Genomic DNA, 27889 nt, shown 5'->3' with positions numbered 1-27889 from the left:
ATGCAGAAGGCTAGTTTTGGGCAAGACAGAGTTTAGCTCCTGAAAAATCCATTAAGGAAAGTTTTAAAGGTTGTTTCTAGTTTTCAAAATACTACATAACAGTGGGATCAACAATGCTCTCCTGACCAAAGGGGTAAAAGATGTGTAATTAATTAGATATCAGTGGCTGAGAGAGTTCAAATAGAATCGAGAGGTTACTCTGGAAGTCACTCTCACGCAAGCTTCAGTTAGACATTGCTACTGTCATAACTTACCAACCCCAACCAAAACCATTCCTGCCAATCCTAAAGAATACGTAGGGCATTATGTAAGATTCAACAAAAGTTCCATGAACTAGGGTAGGTAGCTTTCCAGAAACCTGCAACCTCCAGATGGATCCCTGGACCAGATAAGTCCTGAAATGCAGAAGGGCCAGCCTTTTCAGAACATCAACTAGTTCCATTCCTCTACCCCATATTATCGACAGCCCCTTCCAACATGAAAAAGTTAGAATGGGCATAGCCCAAATATAAGAGTGAGAGAACGATCAAAGGTGATGGTGGAGTTATACAGAGAAGGTCGGCTTTAACAAATGAGTATGAGTGCTGAATAAGTATGTTGATATTTTAGTCTCCAGTACCTTAGAGCAGCTAGAAATTAAAACCTAAAATTGTGGAATTGTAACCCATTCCAGACTCTAAAATCTGTTCTACAACTAATTGTTGCAATGTACTTTGAAATTCATTGTTTTTTTGTATATATGTTATTTTTCACAAAAAGGAAAAATAAAGAGAAGAGTATAATAGGGAAATAGGATTTAATAAAGAATATGACTGCTGAATCAATATATTGATATTTCTTTTGGTCTCCAGTGTCTTGGAGCAGCCAATAGGAAAAAAGAAAAATCATGGAATGGTAACCCATATCACACTTTAAAATCTGTTGCATAACCACATGTTAAAAATGTCTTGGAAATTTAATGCTTTTTATGTATTTTTCACAATAAAAATTAAAAAAAATACTAGGTAACAGAAAAGATGGGAATCTTTTGGAACTTTAAATTCTTGTCCTTGCTGATGTGTGACGTGCTGATTATTTTCTGCTGCTGCATAAAGTTTTATCCTTTCTCTTGTCCTCCCTTTAGGTGGTGTCCTGTGATGTGGTGGGCGAGGCCATTCAGTGTAACGTCAGCATCCAGCCTGTGTCTTCTGAGAACCTGGCTCGCCAGCTGTATGGTGTACGGCTCTCCCCATTTCATTTGCAGGTAAGTAGCCCAGTCATGGAAAAGCAGTTCCCATGAGCTCACAGGGTAAGCATGGCGGGAGTTACCAGGCTGTAAATGCCTGTGTCCTTATTCATTGCCATTCACTTCATAATTCTCCTGTCCTGTTTACAGGACATTTACATGTACAGTGTTAGGTGTAATCCTGCCTGCTAGTTGTGCAGCATGACTGGTCTCGTCACCATTTTGTACATTGTGTGTTGTGATCCTGCCTACTTGCTAAAATGTATTTGTAACACCTAATTCAGTACCCATTGTGCTTTTCGTGGTCATTTGGGGACATGTGCAGAATGGAGAAATATTCAGGTCCCCCAGAGCCCACGTCCCCAGGTGAGGTCGAACGGGGCCACGCTCTGTCTTCCTGTTCAGCGCTTGCGTTGTAAACACATATCCTAGTCACGGGATATTTAGTGCCATGTTTTTCTGTTTTCTGCATTTCTGTGCTTTGATTTTTGTGTGTGATTTGGTGTTTAAAATGGGTCCCAGCGTGGGCTCGCAGTGCTCTCTAGCGTTCCTCAGTGCAGGCCGGCTGGGGCATGCCTCCCAGAGAAGTACATGTGTTCGAGAAGCTCCCTTCAGGCGCACATTAGGATGGCTGGCCTGGAGCCCAGCATTAGTGAATCAACAGTACAGATTAAATAAGGCATCTTTGCACAGAAATATGTGCAATGATGAAGCAATGATGAATAATAATGAATAATAGTGAATCATGTATTGATTGATCGATGACAGTGTTGCAACAGAGGCCTGCAGAAGTCTCACCCTGTGTTCCCCCAAGAGCCAGAGTCGTTCTCCGCTAACTCAGGGTCTGCAGTGAGTTCAGGAAACAGAACTACAGCAAGTCATGACATGCGGCTGTGTGTGTGTGTGTCTGCCTACTATTAGGACACATTCACGACCTAACCCCCTCCCCTGGGGGTGCGAGCTCATTTGTAGAGAGGGTTTGAAGGTCCTGTTAAGGTGAGGCCGGAGTAAATCAGGGTGGCTTTAATCGGGGTCCTTATAGGGACAGAAAGTCTAAACAGAGACCAACAACCAAGCAGGGGCAGTAGAAGCCAGAGGAGGAGACAGAAGGGGACAGATGTCCGTGTGATGGGGCATAGACTGAGTTACCAAGGCCGGCAGGCTGGCGCTAGAATGCTGCAAGCCTGGCCTGACGATACCCTGATTTTGGGCTTCCAGCCTCCAAGACCGTGAGACTATAAATTCCTGTTGTGTGCAGGTGTTTGTTTTAACAGTGCTGACACACTGAGACATCCTCAGGTGTGTGTACATGCACATAATACGTGCAAAGTAAATTCAAAGGATGCTCATCGATCAAAAATGGGTGTTAGGGTATTTAGGAAGCATTTTTAAAAATTGAGGGTGTTGTTGACTGATAGACTAAGGGAAGGGACATCTGAATTAAAAAGAATGGTCTGTTTCCAAATTGGGCACAGTCCCTCAGAAGCCACCAGCGGCTTGGAAAAACAGCTCCATGGCTGGACTGGGCCATTGTTCTTTAGAGTTTTTGAGAATGTCAACTTTAAAATAGCCTCTTGTTATTTTTGTCAGTTTAAAAACTAGTATTATCACCATTTTTCTGACATGGGTTTTTTTGGTGAACTGGTGCTCTTTCTGTATGTCTGAGTTACCAGATACCAGCGTCTGCATCTCTCACTCTAAGGAAGGTTTTCATGGAAGCTCCCAGTTGGCCAGTGGTTAACACTTATGAATTTCTGGGTCAGGTTTAGAGGTTGCCACAGAGTTGACCCTGGGTTTCCTCTCCTCTGTCCTGGTGCTGTAGTGTTGATTTTTAGGATGAGCCCAAGACAAATGAGACTCTCCAGCATAAGGAAGATGATACCTCTCTACTTCTTTCACGAGGGCATGCTTTTAAATAACCAGGTGGATGTGCAATTCCATCTAAGTGGCATGTTTCTGAAATCTAGAACCCACTCCTAACCCCATAGCACTCCTTTTTAGAGAATTGGGGGGAAAAAAGGTTGAGTTGGCACTATGGATTCACCCGTGTTCATACTTCCCTGCGCCCGTGAGGTTTTGTACCTTCAAAGCCCAGGACGTATCCACCCAATATTTGACTCACGTTTCAGAACTGAATGAGTCCACAGAGACTGTCGAGCACAAAGCAGGGAAATATCGTTCATGGAGTTTTGTTTCTCACATCCTGATGTTCGTACGGTTTTTAGCAGCTGGGAGATAGGCAGCACGATTGTGTCTTCCCTCTCTGAACCGTTTGCAGACAGCGTGGGGGGCACCTCTCAAAGCAGGGCAGCTGCTGCTGACTCGGCGGTCGTCCCAGGCGGAAGGTGGCAGCCTTCCAGCTTCCCTGAGCTTCGCATCAGAAGCCGCGTGGGACTGGCCCTGCCTCAGTGACCCTGGCTTCCCCATGGGAAGGAAGTGAGATGAAAGCGCACCTTTTGCACGAAACCTAGTACTGTGGGGTGAGGGAAGGTGGTGGAAATGGCTGTGGGCTTGGAAGTAAGTTGTCCTTCTCCCTGCTGAGCTGAGCTTCCTGAGAAGTCCGCAGTGTGGGTCAGAGCTCTTCTTTCCTTCCCTTTTGTCAGGGGTTGAAAGGGAGGGAGAGATTTGTGGACGGCTGGGAGTTTTGCTTTAGAGCGAGCCTCTGGCAGCACCACGGAAGGTGGCGTACTGGTCTTTTAAGACTCCCACACGCTTAGCTTAAGGTGCTGCTGCGGGGGGCAGAGTCTGATAGGGCCCCGGCTGGCCAGACCTAAGCTGCGGGCCCTGCTGCCGCTGCTCCGGGGCTGCGGGGAGAGCCCGTGGCTTGGCTCGTTTGCGTCGTGGGCAGAATTGCTTCCTGTGGCTGGGCCCCGACGGCGCCTGCAGACCTCCGCCCGCCTGTGCGTGCCGCCACTTCCCACCCCCGACCCCCGCAGCGGGCAGGTCTGGGGTCCCCTCTCTGACTCTCACCGCAGCCCCCCTCCTCCGGCTTTACGAACGCGTGCCTGTCATATGGGACCCACCCAACCACCCCGGGGCCACCCCGCGATGACCCTTGGGAAGCCCCTTTGGATAGAAGGTCACAGTCATGGGGCCCGGGCTCAGGCCAGGGTCTCGCCTGGTGGCCATCACTCTGCCACCTACCAGCGGACGGGACGCCGGGGTATCGTTAGGCACCACAGGTCTCTGGGGACTGCTGTCGGGACCAGGCAGGAGGACCAGGACACTGCCCACTCTGTACCCTCTCTTCTGGGGAGTGTCTGTTGGGGTAGAGGTGGGGCTTCCATGCCTGGGAACAAGAATAAAATGCCCTGGCTCCCCTTCTGATGCTCCGCTCTCCCTCACACCTTGCTGATATTCCCAGGGGAAAAAATGCAAAGTGCAGCTAAAGGTTCATTTTTAAAAGGCGTGATATGCTGAGGCAAGGTGCGAGGGACAAGGCAGCAAACAGGGAGAGTTTGGGTTTGCTAAAGCGGCCAGGATGCACTACACCGGAAATGGATTGTTGACTTTTTACAAGGGGGATTTGTTAAGTGACATGTTACAATTCCAAGGCCGTGAAAATGTCCATAGTAAGGCACCAACAAGAGGAGACCTTCTTGTAGGAAGGGCTGCTGGCACCTCTGTCACACGGAGGGCACATGGCAATGTCTGCTGTCCTCCCTTGGGTTGGTTTTAAATGACTCTCAGCTCCTGTGCATCCTTCTGACTTCCCCTGGGGCATTTTCTTTCTTAGCATCTCTAAATCTCTGGGCTCTCTTAAAGGACTTCTACAAACTGATTAAAATCTTACCTCGAATGGGCAGGTCACATCTCTATGGAAACTACGTAATCAAAATGTCCCACCCGACAACAGAGATAAAAAAGACAGCGTACCCCATCCTGGAACGGCTGGCTGGCTGAGAGAAGCAGCTCGGGTGAGATCGCCGAGGCGCGCGGGCCTTACCGGGCGGGGTGGCAAGCGGCCGGAGTTACTCCCTTCCCCCTTCCAGGGCCGGCTGGGAGAATTGGAGAGGCGGTCCCCTGAAACAAAGACGGCTGGCGCCCACACCACGCACAGCCCCCGGACCAACTGAGAGAATTGGATCGGAAACCCCCAGGCCACGGAGAACGGTGACGGGTGGGGGAGGCCCCTTCCAAACCCGTGACTCCCGGGGAACGTGCACTCTCTCGGGCGGGCCGCTGCCGCTGGCGCCCTCCCGCCACGCTTGTTGCCCAGGGCCGACTAGGAAATTCGGACGGGCTCGTTCCCTGGCTGCGGCGACCAGCAACCCCCCCCCTGCGTTCGGACCCCGGGCCGGCTCAAGCCGTTTCGGCTAGCGAACCCCCAGGACGGCGAGAGTTTTCCAAAGTTTAAGGTCCCACAGCACCTTTTACTGGTGGGACCCGCAGACAAACGGGTGCCACGAGCGCCACCTACTGGGCAGGATAAGAAAAACAGAACCCAGAGATTTCACAGAAAAATATTACAACCTTGCTGGGTCCAACACCAAGAGAAATCTGAATAAATGCCCAGACGCCAGCAGCAGAAGATAACTGTCCACGCTCAAAAGATTGAGAATATGGCTCAGTCAAAGGAACAAACCAATAGCTCAAATGAGACACAAGAGCTGAGACAACTAATGCTGAATATACGAACAGAAATGGAAAACCTCTTCAAAAATGAAATCGATAAATTGAGGGAGGACATGAAGAGGACATGGGCTGAACATAAAGAAGAAATAGAAAAACTGAAAAAACAAATCGCAGAACTTAATGAAGTGAAGGATAAAGTAGCAAACATAGAAAAAATAATGGATAGCTACAATGATAGATTTAAAGAGACAGAAGATAGAATTAGTGATTTGGAGGATGGAACATCTGAATTCCAAAAAGAAACAGAAACTATAGGGAAAAGAATGGAAAAATTTGAACAGGGTATCAGGGAACTCAAGGACAATATGAACCGCACAAATATACGTGCTGTGGGTGTCCCAGAAGGAGAAGAGAAGGGAAAAGGAGGAGAAAAACTAATGGAAGAAATTATCACTGAAAATTTCCCAACTCTTATGAAAGACCTAAAATTACAGATCCAAGAAGTGCAGCGCACCCCAAAGAGATTAGACCCAAATAGGCGTTCTCCAAGACACTTACTAGTTAGAATGTCAGAGGTCAAAGAGAAAGAGAAGATCTTGAAAGCAGCAAGAGAAAAACAATCCATTACATACAAGGGAAACCCAATAAGATTTTGTGTAGATTTCTCAGCAGAAACCATGGAAGCTAGAAGACAGTGGGATGATATATTTAAAATACTAAAAGAGAAAAACTGCCAACCAAGACTCCTATATCCAGCAAAATTATCCTTCAAAAATGAGGGAGAAATTAAAACATTCTCAGACAAAAAGTCACTGAAAGAATTTGTGACCAAGAGACCAGCTCTGCAAGAAATACTAAAGGGAGCACTAGAGTCAGATACAAAAAGACAGAAGAGAGAGATATGGAAAAGAGTGTAGAAAGAAGGAAAATCAGATATGATATATATAATACAAAAGGCAAAATGTTAGAGGAAAATATTATCCAAACAGTAATAACACTAAATGTCAATGGACTGAATTCCCCAATCAAAAGACATAGATTGGCAGAATGGATTAAAAAACAGGATCCTTCTATATGCTGTCTACAGGAAACACATCTTAGGCCCAAAGATAAACATAGGTTGAAAGTGAAAGGTTGGGAAAAGATATTTCATGCAAATAACAACCAGAAAAGAGCAGGAGTGGCTATACTAATATCCAACAAATTAGACTTCAAATGTAAAACAGTTAAAAGAGACAAAGAAGGACACTATCTACTAATAAAAGGAACAATTAAACAAGAAGACATAACAATCATAAATATTTATGCACCGAATCAGAATGCCCCAAAATACGTGAGGAATATACTGCAAACATTGAAAAGGGAAATAGACTCATATACCATAATAGTTGGAGACTTCAACTCACCACTCTCATCAAGGGACAGAACATCTAGACAGAGGATCAACAAAGAAATAGAGAATCTGAATATTACTATAAATGAACTAGACTTAATAGACATTTATAGGACATTACATCCCACAACAGCAGGATACACCTTTTTCTCAAGTGCTCATGGATCATTCTCAAAGATAGACCATATGCTGGGTCACAAAGCAAGTCTTAACAAATTTAAAAAGATTGAAATCTTACACAACACTTTCTCGGACCATAAAGGAATGATGTTGGAAATCAATAATAGGCAGAGTGCCAGAAAATTCACAAATACGTGGAGGCTCAACAACACACTCCTAAACAACGACTGGGTCAAAGAAGAAATTGCAAGGGAAATTAGCAAATACCTCGAGGCGAATGAAAATGAAAACACAACATATCAAAACTTATGGGACGCAGCAAAGGCAGTGCTAAGAGGGAAATTTATTGCTCTAAATGCCTATATCAGAAAAGAAGAAAAGGCAAAAATTCAGGAATTAACTATCCATTTGGAAGAATTGGAGAAAGAACAGCAAGCTAACCCCAAAGCAAGCAAAAGGAAAGAAATAACAAAGATTAGAGCACAAATAAATGAAATTGAAAACATGAAAACAATAGAGAATATCAATAAGGCCAGAAGTTGGTTCTATGAGAAAATCAATAAGATTGATGGGCCCTTAGCAAGATTGACAAAAAGAAGAAGAGAGAGGATGCAAATAAATAAGATCAGAAATGGAAGAGGAGACATAACTACTGACCTCACAGAAATAAAGGAGGTAATAACAGGATACTATGAACAACTTTACGCTAATAAATACAACAATTTAGAGGAAATGGACGGGTTCCTGGAAAGACATGAACAACCAACTTTGACTCAAGAAGACATAGATGACCTCAACAAACCAATCACAAGTAAAGAAATTGAATTAGTCATTCAAAAGCTTCCTAAAAAGAAAAGTCCAGGACCAGATGGCTTCACATGTGAATTCTACCAAACGTTCCAGAAAGAATTAGTACCAATTCTCTTCAAACTCTTCAAAAAAATTGAGGTGGAGGGAAAACTACCTAATTCATTCTATGAAGCCAACATCACCCTCATACCAAAACCAGGCAAAGATATTACAAAAAAAGAAAACTACAGACCAATCTCTCTAATGAATACAGATGCAAAAATCCTCAATAAAATTCTAGCAAATCGTATCCAACAGCACATTAAAAGAATTATACATCATGACCAAGTAGGATTCATCCCAGTTATGCAAGGATGGTTCAACATAAGAAAATCAATTAATGTAATACACCATATCAACAAATCAAAGCAGAAAAATCACATGATCATCTCAATTGATGCAGAGAAGGCATTTGACTAATTCAACATCCTTTCCTGTTGAAAACACTTCAAAGGATAGGAATACAAGGGAACTTGCTTAAAATGATAGAGGGAATATATGAAAAACCCACAGCTAATATCATCCTCAATGGGGAAAAATTGAAAACTTTCCCCCTAAGATCAGGAACAAGACAAGGATGTCCACTATCACCACTATTATTCAACATTGTGTTGGAGGTTCTAGCCAGAGCAATTAGACAAGAAAAAGAAATACAAGGCATCAAAATTGGAAAGGAAGAAGTAAAACTATCACTGTTTGCAGACGATATGATACTATACGTCGAAAACCCGGAAAAATCCACAACAAAACTACTAGAGCTAATAAATGAGTACAGCAAAGTAGCAGGTTACAAGATCAACATTCAAAAATCTGTAGCATTTCTATACACTAGTAATGAACAAGCTGAGGGGGAAATCAAGAAACGAACCCCATTTACAATTGCAACTAAAAGAATAAAATACCTAGGAATAAATTTAACCAAAGAGACAAAAAACCTATATAAAGAAAACTACAAAAAACTGCTAAAAGAAATCACAGAAGACCTAAATAGATGGAAGGGCATACCGTGTTCATGGATTGGAAGACTAAATATAGTTAAGATGTCAATCCTACCTAAATTGATTTACAGATTCAATGCAATACCAATCAAAATCCCAACAACTTATTTTTCAGAAATAGAAAAACCAATAAGCAAATTTATCTGGAAGGGCAGGGTGCCCCGAATTGCTAAAAACATCTTGAAAAAAAACGAAGCTGGAGGTCTCGCGCTGCCTGACTTTAAGGCATATTATGAAGCCACAGTGGTCAAAACAGCATGGTATTGGCATAAAGATAGATATATCGACCAATGGAATCGAATAGAGTGCTCAGATATAGACCCTCTCATCTATGGACATTTGATCTTTGATAAGGCAGTCAAGCCAACTCACCTGGGACAGAGCAGTCTCTTCAATAAATGGTGCCTAGAGAACTGGATATCCATATGCAAAAGAATGAAAGAAGACCCATCTCTCACACCCTATACAAAAGTTAACTCAAAATGGATCAAAGATCTAAACATTAGGTCTAAGACCATAAAACAGTTAGAGGAAAATGTTGGGAGATATCTTATGGATCTTACAACTGGAGGCGGTTTTATGGACCTTAAACCTAAAGCAAGAGCACTGAAGAAGGAAATAAATAAATGGGAACTCCTCAAAATTAAACACTTTTGTGCATCAAAGAACTTCATCAAGAAAGTAGAAAGAGGGGCGGGCCGCGGTGGCTCAGCGGGCAAAGTGCTTGCCTGCTATGCCGGAGGACCTCGGTTCGATTCCCGGCCCCAGCCCATGTAACGAAAACGGAGAAACAAAATACAATAAAACAAGAAAATGTTTAAAAGATGTTTCCCTTTCTTCCTCTCTTCCTTCCTTCTATCCTTCCTTCCTTCTCTCTCTGTCTTTAAAAAAAAAAAAAAAAAAAAAAAAAAGAAAGTAGAAAGACAGCCTTCACAATGGGAGACAATATTTGGAAATGATATATCAGATAAAGGTCTAGTATCCAGAATTTACAAAGAGATTGTTCATCTCAACAACAAAAAGACAGCCAACCCAATTACAAAATGGGAAAAAGACTTGAACAGACACCTCTCAGAAGAGGAAATACGGATGGCCAAGAGGCACATGAAGAGATGCTCAATGTCCCTGGCCATTAGAGAAATGCAAATCAAAACCACAATGAGATATCATCTCACACCCACCAGAATGGCCATTATCAACAAAACAGAAAATGACAAGTGCTGGAGAGGATGCGGAGAAAGAGGCACACTTATCCACTGTTGGTGGGAATGTCAAAGGGTGCAACCACTGTGGAAGGCAGTTTGGCGGTTCCTCAAAAAGCTGAATATAGAACTGCCATACGACCCAGCAATACCATTGCTAGGTATCTACTCAAAGGACTTAAGGGCAAAGACACAAACGGACATTTGCACACCAATGTTTATAGCAGCATTATTTACAATTGCAAAGAGATGGAAACAGCCAAAATCTCCATCAACAGAAGAGTGGCTAAACAAACTGTGGTATATACATACGATGGAATATTATGCAGCTTTAAGACAAGATAAACTTATGAACCATGTAATAACATGGATGGACCTAGAGAATATTATGCTGAGTGAATCCAGCCAAAAACTAAAGGACAAATACTGTATGGTCCCACTGATGTGAACGGACATTCGAGAATAAACTTGGAATATGTCATTGGTAACAGAGTTCAGCAGGAGTTAGAAACAGGGTAAGACAATGGGTAATTGAAGCTGAAGGGATACAGACTGTGCAACAGGACTAGATACAAAAACTCAAAAATGGACAGCACAATAATACCTAATTGTAAAGTAATCATGTTAAAACACTGAATGAAGCTGCATCTGAGCTATAGGTTTTTGTTTTGTTTCGTGTTGTTTTGTTTTGATTTTACTATTATTACTTTTATTCTTTTCTCTATATTAACATTCTATATCTTTTTCGGTTATGTTGCTAGTTCTTCTAAACCAGTGCAAATGTACTAAGAAATGATGATCATGCATCTATGTGATGATGTTAAGAATTAATGATTGCATGTGTAGAATGGTATGATCTCTAAATGTTGGGTTAATTTCTTTTTTTCCGTTAATTAAAAAAAAAAAAAAAAGAGAAGGGATAATTGGAGATGAAGGGATACAGACTGTACAACGGGACTGGATATAAAAACTCAGAAATGGACAGCACAATACTACCCAATTGTAATGCAATTATGTTAAAACACTGAATGAAGCTGCATGTGAGGTATAGGTTTTTTGTTTTTGTTTTTTTTGTTTTTTTTTTCTTTCTATTATTGTTTTAATTCTTATTCTGTTGTCTTTTTATTTCTTTTTCTAAATCGATGCAAATGTACTAAGAAATGATGAATATGCAACTATGTGATGTTATTAAGAATTACTGATTGTACATGTAGATTGGAATGATTTCTAATTGTTTTGTTAATTCTTTTTTTAATTAATAAAAAAAAAAATCAAAAAAAAAAAAATGTCCCACCCAACAGTAGGTCTAAGGACTAGATAAAAAGAACATGGCTTTTCTGGAGTACATAACGGTTTCAGGCCAACACAGGAAGTATGAAGGAGTTTGGGTGCCCTCATTTCCATTCTGAAAGTATGTGGTATGCCGAGGGGGATGCTAAGCAATTGTCTATGAAAACAAATGAATAAATGAGCATACGCATGTGTGCACACACACACTAGAGCATTAAAGCTCTAGTAAAAAGAGCAGACCTCCACTAACTAATTTTATTTTATTTTTTGAATAGCTGGAGTTCCATATGAAAGAAAAGAGAGAAGACATCCAGATTGTGTGGTCCTTCATCAGTGTGCCGGAAATGGCCATTCAGGTCCAGCCCAAAGCACTGCAGGAGGTCAGTCCATAAGTTTTGGTGATTATTCCGTCAAGTTGTATGTTACAACAACCGCGTTGGAAAACCGAGGATCCAAGCAGGCGTCTGGGACGTTTAGTCTCCTTCCCCTCGGCCCCAGCCGTCCCCTGCCCTGGCTGGCATGGGCTTTGGATTATGCATCTTGGGTGTCCTAGTCCCTTTGGGTGGATTTAATGCAGGACCCTCAACCTGGGCTATGCCCTGGAATCACCTCAGCAGTCTTAAAAATCCCAGTACTGGGCGCCCCCTGGAGTGTGGATTTCCTTGGTCTGAGAGTTTTTTAAAAGCACTTGTGCATGGGGTGGCTTTCCAGAGACCTGTGGCCGCCAGATGGGTCCCTGGACCAGTTGAGTCCTGAAGCCTGGAGGGGCCGGCCTTTCCGGAACATCAGCTCGTTCCATCTCCCAGGGCTTTTTATGGACAGCCCTTCCAACATGGAAAAGTTAGAAACTCCACTGGAGAGCAGAAGAAGGACCAAAGGTGATGGTGGAATTATACAGAGAAGGTAGGCTTTAACCAATGAGTATGACTGCTGGATCACTGTATTGACATTTCTTTTAGTTTCCAATATCTTTGAGCAGCTAGAAGTAAAAACCTAAAATTGTGCAATTGTAGCCCATAACAAACTCTGAAATTTGTTCTACAAATCATTGTTGTTCTGTGCTTTGAAATGTATTGCTTTTTTGTATATATGTTACTTTTCACAAAAAAGAAAAAAGGAAAAAAAAAAGTGATAAGAGATGATGGTATGGTAGCCCATGACAAACTCTGGGATCTGTCCTTATTGAAGAGTGGTTTGAAAACTGTTGCTTTTTTCTTTCTTTGCTTTGTATATATGTTGTATTATGCAATAAAGAACGTTAAAAAAAAAAAAACACTTGTGCAAGCCAGGCTAAGAACCATCGAGCCAGCAAAACCTTAGGTTTCTGTTAGTTTTATAAAGGCTGGCGATTAAGTCCTTTCTCCCACCCTGATGAGATGGCTTGGCTTGTAACTTGCTGTGCCCAAAGACTTGCTCCAAGGGCCAGCCCTCCTTTCTTTCCACGGTTTTTGCAGGGAAGAGTACACTCAAAATTTGAAGGTCATTTCCGCCCTGCTGCCCATGATTTGGGAGCAGGCAGTGAGGATGCTAAGTCAAGCTGGCCTTCATCACTTTCACTTGTCTAGACACTGTGAAATCGCCGATACCAAAGCCTTAGGTTCTCGGGTTAAATTACTCCTTTGCAGTGGCTTTGGTGATATTGCCTGGAACTTTTACTCTGATTCGGCCTCCTGTTCGGATATTGTGATAGCTCCATAGCTGGGGCATGTGAAGGCCATCATTTATTTGTCCATAAATATTTTAATTTGTCATGCCTTGGTGTAGGATGCACAGATTTTTCTTTAGAAATTGTAATTCCTTTGAATGTGTAAAAATCGTTGTTTTCACCTGACCATTCAGTTGTACAAGGATGTGTATCAGACATCCCCCTGGCCCCTTCGCCTTTCCTTTATTTATGTCTTCTTTATTCCATAGCAGCATCATTTACTCAGGCCTGACGTGCACACAGAGCAGTTTTATCATTTCCCCCTCAACACCACTGCCCAAACAGAGTGTCCCACAGTTCAGGATTTCTCTTCCCGTCTTTCCATCTCAGGATATATCACCCCAAGAGGGGATCGGGGTGGGGGTGGTTACAGAGCCTGTGCTCAAAAATTGTATGCATTAACGTTTTTCCTATGTGGGGTTACGTTACCAACTTACATAAGTGAAGTTCATTTGCCTCTGTTAGTATTCTGTTCCCCCTTCAGCCTTGTTGATCTATGTTTTTTTGAATATGTGAAATATTAATGTGGCTCCAAAGACAAAACTGCATGAAAAGTTATGCCCAAAAGTCTACTCTCTTTCCCATCTCCTCGACTCTCGCCCATCCCCTGTCCCTGGTTACCCGTGTCATTTGGTTCTTTCTTTGCCATGTTTCTTCCTGCAAAAACAAGTGTGGGAGCCAGCGCACGCAAGCTTCCTCTCTCTTACCAAAAGGTAGCGCTACGTGTGCACTTTACACCTTGCCTGCCCGCTCCAGTTCTCTGATAAACTCACCGGGAGCCTCCCAGTTACTGACCCTCCGTGCCCCCGGGGGAGGAGGATGGCAGCTGGGGGGGGGAGGGAATTAAAAAGAAGCTCCCCAAGTCTGCTAGCCTGGTGCCCTAAAATAGGATGAATCTTGGGACCTGAGCACCCCAAGCTCATCTCTTCCTCTGGATTTCCCCCTCTGGTAAGTGAGGGAAATTTTCGGAGTTACAAAAGGAAGGTAGATAAACACAATGCAGTCTGTCCCTGCAGTGGAATATTATTCAGCCATGAAAAGGAAAGATGTTCTGGTCCATGTGGCAACGTGGATGAACCTTGAAGACATGTGAAGTGAAAGAAATCAGACACGAAGGGCCCCATGCTGTACAGCCCCATGTGCATGAAATGTCCGGAACAAGCACTTTCTGTAGAAGCAGAAAGCACATACATGTTTGCCAGGGCCTGGAGGAGGGGGTGGGGAGAGACTGCTGTGTGGGTACGGGGTTTCCTTTGGGGATGATGAAAATGTTTTGGAACCCGACAAAGGTGGTGGTTGCACACCATTGTGAATGTACCAAGATCCGCTGAAGTGTACACTTTAAAATGGCTAATATTATGTTATGTGGATTTCACCTCAATTGAAACAAAAAGTATATCAAGGACCTTATTCAAGAGAGAGATGATGGCAGAGCAGGTAGAAGTGCAGACCTTAGAGCCTAAACACCAGGATTTGTCTCCCAGCCAAGCTACTCACAAGCTGTGTGACCCTGGGCATGTTAGTTAACTTCTCTGTTCCTCAGCTTACGTATCTGAAATGGAGATAATAATATTGAAAGCAGTTACGAGGATTAGATGCATGTGTGTATATATATATACATATAGACTTGAGCTTGGCATATTGTAAGGGTGCTATAACTATTACCTGTTTTTATTATTATTATTTAGAGTTCTTGGCAGGGAGTGGATTTTCAGTAAATGGCAGGTTTGGAGTAAGTTTGCTATGAGAAGATGTGGCTGAGCAGGGCAGAGGGTTTTCAGTGGGTCTGTGGTAGGTCTGGGCTGGACCCCCGGAGCTGTCAATGGCATAGCCAGTGTAAGAGCCAGGGCTGCTGGGCCTTGTCAGATACTTACCCCACCGTACCCTGCTCCCCCCAAAACCACAGCGTGATGCCACAGACCCCAGTGCAGCCCACACAGGTGGGCACATTTTGTTGGCAAACATTCAACTAGGTCCCGTTTTTAAAATTCTCAAAACACAAGGTCTCTAATATTTATTTATTTTCATCACAATTGACTTTTTTTGTGTGTGGAAAATAATGTATATACAAAAAAGGAATAAATTTCAAAGCACAACACCACAATTAGTTGTAGAGCATATTTCAGAGTCTGGCATGGGTTACAATTCCACAATTTTAGGTTTTTATTTCTAGCTGCTCTAAGATACTGGAGACTAAAAGATATATCAATTTAATGATTCAGGAATCATATTCACCTGTTAAATCCTATCTTCTCTGTATAACTCCACCATCCCTCTCTTCAGGGGTGTTGGGCTATGTCCACTCTAACTTTATCATGTTGAAAGGATCTGACAGGGCAGGGAGATGGAACTATCTGATGTTCTGGAGAGTCTGGGCCCTCTAGGTTTCAGGGCTTATCTGGTCCGAGAACCTATCTGGAGGTTTCTGGAAAATTATTCTACTGCGTGGAACCCTTGTGGAACCTTACAGATTGCCCTAGGTGTTCTTTAGGGTTGGCTGGAATGGTCCTGGTTGGGGTTTGGCTTGCATAAGAGCAACCTCCAAAATAACTTCTCGACTCTATTTGAACACTCTCTGCCACTCATACTTTATTAGTTACTCTTCTTTCCCCCCTTTTGGTCAGGATGGAATTGTTGATCCCACAGTGCTAGGGCTGGACTCATCCCTGGGAGTCATCTCTTATGCTGCCAGGGAGACTTTCACCCCTGAATATCAGGTCCCACATAGGGGGGAACGCAATGATTTCACTTTTAGATTTGGGCTTGGAAAAAGTAAGGCCACATCTGAGCAACAAAAGAGGTCCTCCAGAAAAAAACTCTTAGGCATACCTATAGGTAGGTTAAGCTTCTCCGCTACCTACATAAACTTCACAATAGTAAGCCTCAAGATCAAGGACTAGGCCTGTTGATTTGGGATAAGGGCTCTAATACTTAAACAAGACTTTTTTGGGAAAAAACAAAAATGAATTGTCCTTTGCACCAATTGAGATTTTTTGAAATAGGCTCTGTTTGCTTTTTTAAAAAAAAAAAATTTTTTAGATATGATATACAGCAAAGTTCACATACCTGTAAAGCTCATTGACTCTTTCACAAACTGAACATTCCTGGGTACCCAGCACCCAGATCAAGAAACAGAACAGGCTCAATTTCCAGAGGCCTCCTGTGCCCCTTCCATTCCCTACAATTCTAGTTTGCAAGCTGCTGGAGCACAGTATACCAGAAACGGAACAACTTTTAAAAAGGGAATTTATTAAGTTGCAAGTTTATACTTCCAAGGCTGAGAAAATGTCCAAATTAAGGCATCGAGGGAAAGATGCCTTAACTCCAAAGAAAGGGTCATTGAAGTTTGGGATTTCTCTCTCAGCTGGGGGGGTGGGTGGTGGTACATGGCGACATCTGCTAGCTTTCTCACCAGGTTTCTTCCCGGGGCTCTGTCTGTTCTGTGGGCTCTGTCGGTTCTGATGGCTCTAAAGCTTTTTCCAAAATGGTTCCCTCTTAAAGGACTCCAGTGAGCAACCCCACCTTGAATGGATGAAGACACATCTCCATGGAAACCATCTAATCAAAGGTTACCATCCATAATTGGGTGCATCCCATCTCCATGTAAACAATCGGAAAGGTCCCACCCTACAATATTGATTGAGATCAGAACATGGCTTTTCTGGGGTCCATAATAACTTCAAAGTGGCATAATTACCTTCCTGTCACCCACCAAGGGTCACCACTATCTTGATTTCTGTGTATTTTTTGAAAACTTTTAAAATTGTGAAATATGACATATATGCAAAAAAGCAATGAAGTTTGAAGTACATTGTAACAGTAGCTATAGAACAGATTTCAAAGTTTGGTATGGGTTCCTATTCCACAATTTTAGCTTTTTCCTAGCTGCTCTAAGACACTGGAGACTAAAAGAAATATCGATATAATGATTCAGCAGTTATACTCATTTGTTAAATCCTATGTTCTCTGTTATAACTCCTCCTTTTCTCCCAATCTTTAGGGGTATCTGGGTTACACCCCTTCCAACTTTTTCATGTTGGAAAGGGGTGTAGACAATAGGGGATGAGGGTTGGAACTAGTTGATGTTCTGGAGAGGCTGGTCCCTCTGGGTTTCAGGACTTATCTGGGCTTGGAACCATCTGGAGGTTTAGGTTTCTGGAAAGTAATCTTAGTATGTGAAACTTTTGTTGAATTTTATTCAGCCCTAAGTATTCTTTAGGGTTGGCAGGAATGGTGCTGGTTGGAGGTTGGCAAACCCTTCTAGCTGTGCATTATAAGTCACCTAGTATGGACAGATGAGTAAAAAATATGGATGAGAAATGGGCAAATAGTAGGGTGAACAAAGGTTAAAATAGAATAGATTGAAATGCTAGTGGTCAATGAGAGGGAGAGGTGTGGGGTATGGCATGCATGAGTTTTTTCTTTTTTCTTTCCTTTGCTGGAGACATGCAGATCTTCCAAAAGTTGATCATGGTGATGAATGCATGACTATGTGATGATATTGTGAGCCGGTGATTATAACCATGTCAAGAATATTTGTATGTTTGTTTGTTGTTTACAATAAAAATATTTTTAAAAATAAATGAACAAGGGCGGGCCACGGTGGCTCAGCAGGTAAGAATGCTCGCCTGCCATGCCAGAGGACCCAGGTTCGATTCCCGGTGCCTGCCCATGTAAAAAAATAAATAAAAATAAATAAATAAACGAACGAGTTACCGAGGCTGCATAACAAATCACCCCAACCTAGCCGCTTAAACAATTCACATCTCTTATTTCAGGGTTTCTACAGGTTGGGGGTCTGGCCATGGCGCAGACAAGTCTTCTGCTCAGGGTCTCTCAGGGCCACAGTCAGGTGTCAGTCACGCTCTGTTGCTTTCTGGAGTTTGGAATCCTCTTCCAGACGCGCATGGTTGTTGGCAGAAGTCAATTCCTTGCCGCAGTGGGACTGAAAGCCCCGTGTCTTTGCTGCCTGTCGGCGGGGGCCAGGCTCAGCCACTAGCGGCCTCTATGGTTCCTTGCCACAGGCCCCTCCTGTCCAATGTGGCAACTTGGTCGAAGCCACAGAAGGATCTCCCTGCTAAGACGGAGTCTTCTATGGCCGAACCCTTGACATTCTTCACCTGTGCCATATTCCACCAATTAGAAGCAAGGCACAGGTCCCATCTGTGTGCAAGGGGAGGGGATTGCACAAGAATGTGGCTCTTTAGTGGGAGGTGGGGAGCATCTTAGAATTCTGCCCCCCCCACAGCATGGATGAGTTTTGCCTGTTCTGCGCGTGCTAAGCATGGCTGTGAGGTACCTCTGTGCTGTCCAGTGAGCTGGCACCTGGGTACTCAGCAGCATGCCACGTGGGACCGCCCCACGGTTTATTTCTGTGTAGCCATTGTTGGGCATTTGGGTAGTTTCCAGTTTGGAACAATTATGGGTCGTGGTGCAATGAACATTCTGGAGCTGGGAACACGTTTCTGTTGATCATTAACCCCTGTGGTTTTATAGTCCTTGATTGCTGACCGCGTGAAACCGTCTGGCTTTGCCATTCTACCAGCTTGTCTTATTTTTCTTCTTGGCCCTCTTTGTTGACTTGAAGACTTTTTAATCTTCCAAAAAAAAAAAACCAAACAAATTTTATGCAAGAAAGGAAAAAACCATGTTTGTGTATTTGGTGAAAAAGACTGGTAGAATATGCTCAGAAATATGAACATATTTCTGTGTTGTGTGTGTCTTCATTTTTAGAATTTCTAAATATGAGCGTGAATTACTTCTGAAATCAGTGGAAAGGCCCCTTTCTCCCAGACAAGCCTGAGCAAATCTCTGACCTTCTGGCGGCTGGAGGCAAGAACGAGTGTAGGCCTAACGTCAGGTTGGCATCACTTCAGGGCTGAAGCGAGGAGACCTGTGTGATTTGCTTATAATTTTGCACAAGTGCTCCGGTAGTAAGTGATGAATGTTGTTTCCCTCTTTCCCAGGACCGGGCCATTGAAGCCAGCGCAGTATCCGAAACGCTCAAAGGGATTTTGCAGCATGTGATTAGTTCCGCTTCCCCATCTGTGGTTCTAAGCATAAAACCTGCGCCCGTGAAGGAGGCTCAGGTAATCCCCATGCCCTGGAAGGGGGGCTTCCGAGCCGTACCCAGGAGCCCTGCCCACCCCTCTTGGGGAGTCCCCGTGCACTTCCCGCGTTGGCCTGGCTAAGGCCGAGCTGGCACAAGTGCCAGCTGGTATCTGCTGATCATCCCTTGGGAGGGAGCCTCCGGGTCAGCGTGCAGGGCCCAGAGCCCCACAGGGTACAGGGAAGAGGGTGCCGGGCTGCCCAGCCTGCTGCCTCCTGACCAGGCCCTGGCCTGCCGTCTGTCTGTCTGGAGTCTGGTGTCCTGGATCTCATGCTTCCGGAGTTGGAAGGAGAGAGATTGGCTTAGTTGTGGGCGCGCTGCACCAGGGGCGGGGAGAGCCGGGTGCACTGCGGGGCCCGGGGTGACAGCGCTGCTGGGCAGAGCCGACCCCATGCTGGCAACGGCGTCTGCTCTTGGAGGGAGAGGTGTCTCCGTGGGCGGTGCTAGGTGGCCCCCTTGCCCTATTGTTTCCCTGATGATGACGCCCTCCCCTCCTCGCCAGGCCAGCGCAGCAGCCCTTTCCACCGTCCTCTGTCTTGCCCATGGGTTGTTAACCTTCCTTTTTCTTTTTGCAGAATCTCCAGCGCCCTGCGTCTACTTCTCAGGAATCCTGCCCTCCCAAACCTCCAAGGGCTCACAAACTAAAATTACTGGTGAAGAACGTCCGAGCCTCACTGCTCAGTGCTTCCGGTGCTCCAGGTAGAATGGAAGGCCCGGCCGGGGGCTTCGGGGGGCACGCCTGCTGTCCTGCTGTATGGGCAGCATTGGTCTTCCTTTCGCAGTGGGAGTGGGATTCCTTCTGGTGTCCTCCTGTGGCTGCTCAGTTGCCTAAGGGCGATTCCTGTCTTTGCTTGAAGAAGAGCACCTGAAAAAAATACAGATTAGAGTTTAAATGAGAGATAGTTAAAAGCACAACCTCGATTTTGCATTTGTGAGATCCAAGAGAAGGAAATACCACTATTGGCAGTTTGCCCTTTTTCCTTATTATTGTATTGAAAGTGCCTTTTTTTTTCATTATTTGACCCATAAATACAGTCCCTTCTGGTTATTCATAGTATTATGTGCTATAAAGATGCACCAAACACTGAACCATTGCTCCTGGGGAAATACTACCTACGGTCCTGCGAGCCTCTGGCCACGATATTTTCATCACCCAAATGATACACAACCATGTTTTATGTATGTCTCTGTTTAAAGATGCCTCGCTCAATCCTTATTGTCAACTCACTCACATTGTCCCCAGCAGTCTTTTAACACCCACCTGAGCGAAGCTGACCCCACAATGGGCAGTTTCCCTGCAAGGCGAGGCACGCCCCAACTCCTCGCGCTTGGAACACCAGACAGCACTGCAGTGCCTCACACCAGGCCATTTGAAACAGGAGATTCACCAGCAAAAAGCCCAAAAAGGCAAAAAAAAAAAAAAAAAAAACAAATCTGACACTCAATAGGAGTATTTAACTAGTGTGAAAACCGAGATAAGAAAGTGGAATGTTGCCTCCTTCAGCCTCAGCTCAGGATGTGCACATTTCCTTTGCCCTATGCGTGTGTCCACAGGCGACCCCAAAAGCACTGCGAGTATTCACTTGGGAGTTACAAGTAAATTTTAGCAAGTAGGCAAATTCGCAAAAATGGAATCTGTGAAGAATGAGGATTGTTGTGTTCAGTGACTCTGATGGATGTGCAGCTTTTGCTCCCCTAGAAAAGGAGGGGAGCATGGGGGTGGTTTTCAGGGACCCCTTGGTGCAATGCGAACAGACAAAGCATCTTTTTAGGTGACTGGAGTCTTTCTGAGGCACTGAATGTGTAGAAACCAGAAGGACATGCCTTCCCACTGCACCTCAGTCTTACTGAAAGTAGGAATTCACTGTGGTTTCTTATGGTCAAGAACATTAGGAGCCACAGCTTTATTTGCAAGCAGTTTCTTTTCTGGTTCTAAATGTAGAATTTAGAACTGAGTTTCCTGCAAAGGTGGTTTGTTTGTTCTTGGTAATGTCACTTGCAGTTGCTGGCAGCTGGGCGCCTGGCACTTGGTGGGCGAGGGTTGGAGTGGCAGCCCTGGTTCGTACCTGCCCGCGTCCGGGCCCCGATGCCCGCCCCAGCTGGGTCTGAGTTTCTCCCTGCAGGGCTGTTGTCAGGATGCGGTAAGACAGCGTGTGTTGAATTCCTAGCACAGCCTGGCTCTGCGAAGCGTCGGGACACACTAGTGATTATTGATGACACGGTGTGTTCGGCGCTTTATGCTTGTCTTGAGGCAGAAACAATTAGCGAAGTGCCTCATTATGTGGATCAAAGACACTGGTGAAGGTCTGTGGCTGAGCCACGTCAGGTGTGAAAACACATGGCTGTTGTAAGTAGGGAAATGGGTCTTCCTGAGGCACTCCCCCAATTCAGGAGCCATCCCAGGGGCTTTCTACTGACCCTTTCTTTGGCAGGCAATGGCCTGTCCAAAAGCTGGGGATCCACTCTTCTGCAGTGGGTCACCCACGGAAAGGTCCTCCACCATGGGCTGTGCCCGGGAGAGCAGGGGTCCTGGCGTCAGCCTGCGGCGTTGGCACCAAGTGCAGGTAAAGGTTCTTTAATCCCCAGAGTCCTGCGCTTTGGGAGTTTGTAAATGGCCAATGGAAAAAGGGAAAGAAAAATGACAGTCAGAAGTGATGAGCCAGCAGCTTTGTCAGCTAACTCCTCCTTTTATATATAAAAATTTCTTCAAGGTAGTTTAGACAATAGACTAAAAGCCCCTTTCTGTGACTTCAGGTTTCGTCAGGCCAGTGTGCATAGTGCAGCTAGATGATCCTGCCCAGAGGTTCTGCAGCTCCTCAGCGAAAAGCACTACTGACCTCAGCTGGGAGGAGGAATTCAGCTTGTGAGTACATGGTGGGGATATCGGGGCTTCCAGTCTGAGGTCACGTTGCAGCACCATTTATACCAAAACAAAACTGAAAGGTGAGCTAAGCATCCAAGGTGGCTTTGAGTCAAATGTGGAATTCTTTCTTCCTTTTACATATTTTTATTGTAAACAACAAACAAACATACAAACATTCTTGACATACGAACATTCTTGACATACGAACATTCTTGATGTGGTTACAAGCTCACCATCTCATCACATAGTTATGTATTCATTATCAAGATCATTTTTTTGAGCATTTGCATCTCTCTGGTGAAAGAAATAATAAAGAAGAAACTCATACATACCATACCCCTTACCCCTCCCTCTCATTGATCACTAGCATTTCAATCTACCGAATTTATTTTAACTTTTGTTCCCCTTATTATTTATTTCTTATCCATATTTTTAACTCATCTGTCCATACCGTAGATAAAAGGAGCATCAGACACAAGGTTTTCACAATCACACAGTCACATTGTGAAAGCTGTATCACTATACAATCATCTTTAAGAAACATGGCTACTGGAACACAGCTCTACATTTTCAGGTTGTTCCCTCTAGCCACTTTAATACGCGTGGATTTCTTTTTAAGGCAGTTATAGGTAATAATTTCTTCCTCGCCCACATCCCCATACCCTATTGTCATTTTGGCAAGAGACAATACTTGGGCCTCACCGTTGCCTGAGAAATGCTCACGGCACAGAGCAGGGCAGAAAGACACTTCCAGTCAATACCAAGACTGGGCAAAAAAAGTAGGAAGAGAAAAGAAAAGACCACTTTCACTTACGATTAGTGACGTAAGAATCGTAACGAACATTATAACATAGAATCCAGCAGCACGTTAAAACCAATTCGTCATGACCAGCGAGTTGATACCAGAAAGGTAAGGGTGGTTTAATATGAGGAAATCTATTAATAAAATTCACTGTATCATCACATCAAAGTGAGAATAATCATATCATCTCTGTAATGCCCAAAAGACATTCAGTGAAATTTCATACTCATTTAAAATACTGATTTTAAAATTCTTAAAACAAAATGTGTGGGTACTTCTTTAATAAGATCTTTAAGAATCATCATAAATGGTAAATACCAGAGGTATTCCCACTAAAGTCAAGGGAAGGATGACCACTGTTTTGTTCTGTAAGTGCTGGCAAATGCAATTCGAAAAGAAAAATAAATTTATGTAAATACCAGAGAGGAAGAAGCAAAACTGATCATCAGGAGATATAATTGTGTACCTGGAAGACTTGAGAAGAGCAACTAAGACTATTAGAAATAATAGATTGAGGGAGAAATAAAACTAGAAAAATGAATAGAAATGATAATTCAAGAAAGTGGCTGATTATAAAAATATAGAAAAATCAATCACTCTCTAATGCTTAAACAAAAGGCAGTTAGGAGAATTAATGGAGTAAATGAGTGTATGTGCAATGCATACACACAAACACACACATATAGCTTTTCTGAATCATTAATGAAAATATGAATAATCCCTTAGAAGACTGGAGAAAACTTCTGAACTGGAAATAGAAAAATAAAAAATATAACTGGCCAGAGACTTCTGAAGAGGGGTACAGCCTCAGAACTAGTTCATGTAAGCTTAAACACAAGAGATAGATTTCTTTTCCATTCACAGGTTGGTAAAGAAAAAGAGGTGTTGATAGTAGAAGTGAAAATTCTGGTAACCATTCTGGAGATTGGCCCTATGTATGAAAAAACTTCTTCAATGTGTGTGTGTGTCTTTCAACTGGAAATGACAATTTTTCTAAGGAAATAATCCCACAGTATGCAAAGATGACTGTATAAGAATACTTAGCTTGTTTATAATGATGAGAAATTGGAAATAGCCAGCCACTTTAAGGGTTGGTTTTTAAGGAGTGAGTTAAATAAGATCTCATAGAGCCAGATATCGGAATACTAGACAGCCATTAAAAATGATGTTGCTTCTGTAGTTGCCGACACAGAAAGATGTCCATGTATCATAAGTGGAAAAAATAGGCTACAAAGGATGAGAGAAGTATATTATGCTCCAGATTGCATTTTTACAAAGGTTTATGTACTTTCCAATACGGCACTACGACTACATGTGGCTCTTTAAATTTAAATGAATTAAGATTCAATGAAATGAATTTCAGTTCCTCGGTTGTACTGACCACATTTTTTAACGCAATTTTATTGCCACATATACATATGCCATGCAGTCATCCAAAGTATACAATCAGCAGCTCACAATATCATCCTATAGTTGTGAATTCATCACCACAATTGATTCTACAACACTTTCACCACTCCAAAAATTAAAAATAAATAAATAAATAAAGAACACCCAAAATATCCCATACCCCATATCCACCCCCCCATTATTTATTTATTTATTGTCCTATTTTCTTACTTATCTGTCCATACATTGGATAAAGGGAGTGTCAGTCACAAGGTTTTCACAATCCCAGGTCACACCATGAAAACTCTAGTTATACAGTCATCTTCAAGAATCAAGGCTACTGGAACACAGCTCAACAGTTTCAGGTACTTCCCTCTAGCCACTCCAGTACTCCATAAAGTAAAAATGGATATCTATATAATCATAAGAATAACCTCCATATAACCTCTCAACTCTGTTTGAAGTCCCTTAGCCACTGACGCTTTATTTTGACTCATTTCTCTTCCCCCTTTGGTGCACTGACCACAGCCAGCATGGCCAGCAGCTGCTGCCTTGGGCAGTCCATGCACAGAGCGTCCCCCATGGCAGGAATGCTGGTGGCTCCCAGACGCTCTGTGACTGTGTCTGGTGGCGAGATTACAGATCACGTTCATTTTCTTAGTTATACAGCTCTGTGCTTTCTTGAATATTGGTGATAACTGTGTTCCTTTTTATAATCAGAAAAAAATACCATTTAAAAAGCATAAGAATGCATGGCATTTTTAAAGCACTCACAGCTTTTCTTCCCTTCCACAGTGAATTGAATGCCAACTCGAAGGAGTTACACCTGCAGATTTCAGAGGAGGGCGGGTCCTCCGAAGGTGGGTGCTGAGCAGGCGGACAGGGTGGGTCATCCAGCCACCCAAACCTGGGCCGTGGGAAGCTGGGGGCCGGGGCACCCCAGCACCTCAGCCACGCCAGGTCGCCACAGGGAGTGTTTGGCCCAAAGTCAGTCTTGGTTCTTTTTTTTTGTTTTGATTTTAAATGTTAGCTTGACAGCATTATTTTTTATTATTTTTTAAAATTTTTCACATGGGCAAGCACCGGGAATCAAACCCAGGTCTCCGGCATGGCAGGCAAGAATTCTGCCACTGAGCCATCGTTGCACTACCCAAGTCTCGGTTCTTAATGTCAGTGTTTAACAAGTCATACAGCTTGGAAAAGAGCATGTCTAAGTAGTATTTCCTTGTAAAAGAGCCATAGCAGCTTAAATGGGACGTGTGTTTTAGATGCAAGAAAGCAAGAACTAAAGGTAAAACCTCGGAGGTGACTGTGGACCTGGATGTCTGTGTGTGTTTGTGAATCAGTAGTTTTAATATTTATTACATTGTTAAAAATTACCCTCAACATACCAAAAGGGGGGAGGGATCCTTGCCTGGCTTATCTGGCCATGAAATCAGGTCGTCTCGATAATCCCCTAAAACTAGAAAGGTGGAGGGAATAACCATCTTTAGCTTCTAGTTATCAGCAGGGACTTTGAGGCCATTTCCTGGATTCTGGGACCAAGTGAGAAACCCGTGAGAAGAACTGCCTTTCCTGAGACAGCGAGGGTTGAGCCCGGGGCAGGCAGCTGTTTACGTGGAGAAAAGTCTGCTTCCAGCCCCCCTCCTTGGGCCCCACCCCCGGGGGCTCCATCCTGATTACAGCCAAGTCTAGCCTGATGGGACATGAAATTTCAAACTTACGAAAAAGAAACACAGTACAAAGAACAACCATTTAGCCTCTACTCAGACTCATCTATTCTTAACATTTTGCCTCATTTTCTTTATCACTTGCATTCTTTCTCTTTCACTGTTTCTCAGTCTCTCCCTGTCTCTTTCCCTGTCCCCGACTCTCTCTACACACGTGTACGCACACACTCAACATCATATTGTTTCTGAACCAGGTGACAGTTGCTTTCAGCCTGGCCTTTTGGTCCTGTATTCTTCCCTGTGTCTTTCCTAGGAGGGGATATTCTCTTACATGCCCACAGTACAGGCCAATTCGTGAATAATTTACCTTGACACAATTATTTTATCTGATCTACTGCCCCCATCTCAACGTGTGTAGTCAATCCAATAATATTCTTGATTGCAGTTATTTTCCACTTCGGAACAGGTTCACTCTCCTTCTGGAACATTTCACAGTCTTTTCACTGTCTCTGGGCAGTGGGATTCTAGAAGCCTCCTGCTGGCCGACCATGTTCAGGGCAGCAGTGCGGCTGGTTCTCGCCCTGGCGTTGGCCTCTTGTCCCCGGGGAACCCTGTGGAGGCCACAGCGGTGCTCCTCGCCTGTCCTCCTGTCTTCCCAGGTCTGTATGCGGTGACGACCGTTCCTTTAGACTTGTTTAAGAAGCAGCCCTCAGGACCACAGAGCTTCGCGCTGCCGCAGGGGCCCGTCGGCGGCAGCTGGGAGCCGGGCTGGGTCACGGTGGAGGTATGGCCGGCCTCCTGCCCGTTGACCCACCATGGGTGGGGGCGGCTTGGCTGTGTCCGAGTGTCCTCTTGTCCCAGTGGGACGTGAGAAGCTCGTCTTCCCTCGGAGCACATTCAACACAGAATGCCCACGTGGCCTGACCCCCCCACCCCCCACTTCTCATAACACCCTGAAGCATGGAAAGCTGGGCCGCGAGCAGATGGCCGTGCCCAGTCGTCCATTGTCCGTGCCCAGCCGTCCATCGCGGCATCGCCCACAGTTGCCCAAGGGCAAGATCGATGGCGCCGCGCGGATCAGCAGCGCCCGGGTGGGACAAAGAGCCTCGCTCAGCCCTGGGAAGGCGTGAGGCTCCGGCGCAGGCGTTCGCCCCGTCCGAGCGCGGTCCCGGGTGGGGCCCGCTGGCACCTGAGTCCACGCGCGTGACCCCCAGAGGAGCAGCCCGTGGGGAGGGGCGGAGAGTGGGTCCGCGGGGAGGGCAGCCGGGGAGGGACGTGCGGATAGCGCGCGTGTCGCAGGCTTTTCAATAAAATTAAAGGGGAAAGAAATGAAATCAGGAACAGACGAAAGGGCAGCTCCCCCGAGGAGAAGCCCACTTCATAGCCCTCGTTTCCGGACTGGAGGGGAGCAGACCCCTCTGCCCTGGTGTCCGGTGGTCTTTCCATCCCACCGTTCCCGCGCCGAGTGACCGGGTCTCTGCAGTTCTCTTACGTAGAACCCGGAGACTCGAAAGGCTGGCAGATGCCCTCCCCTGTCGCCGCTGCGAAGGTAGAGAAAGCCCGCACGGTGCTGCCCTGCGGCACCGTCGTCACGACCGCCCCGAGCTCCGGTGAGCCCCCAAAACCCCGCCGGCCGCCCCCCGCTGGCGCGCCTTCTGTCGCTGCCACCCGCGGGGGCTGCGGGGCTGAGTCTCCTTAA

At 44.6% G+C, this 27889-nt stretch overlaps 1 protein-coding gene across 1 annotated transcript; it reads left to right on the top strand.

Moving 5' to 3' along the window:
• LOC143647755 (uncharacterized) lies at positions 1-27889 on the top strand. The gene is made up of 11 exons (XM_077117514.1): positions 1-9; positions 1124-1243; positions 3504-3661; positions 3949-4168; positions 4302-4393; positions 19281-19446; positions 20042-20165; positions 22221-22329; positions 25316-25380; positions 26850-26974; positions 27674-27889. Exons 1-11 carry the CDS (start codon positions 1-3, stop codon positions 27887-27889), a joined length of 1404 nt encoding a protein of 467 aa, XP_076973629.1.

The sequence above is a fragment of the Tamandua tetradactyla genome, chromosome 10, assembly GCF_023851605.1.
Source record: "Tamandua tetradactyla isolate mTamTet1 chromosome 10, mTamTet1.pri, whole genome shotgun sequence".
Lineage (NCBI taxonomy): Eukaryota > Metazoa > Chordata > Mammalia > Pilosa > Myrmecophagidae > Tamandua > Tamandua tetradactyla.
Note: the sequence above shows the minus strand (reverse complement) of the source record. Positions and strands in the feature narration are given on the sequence as shown.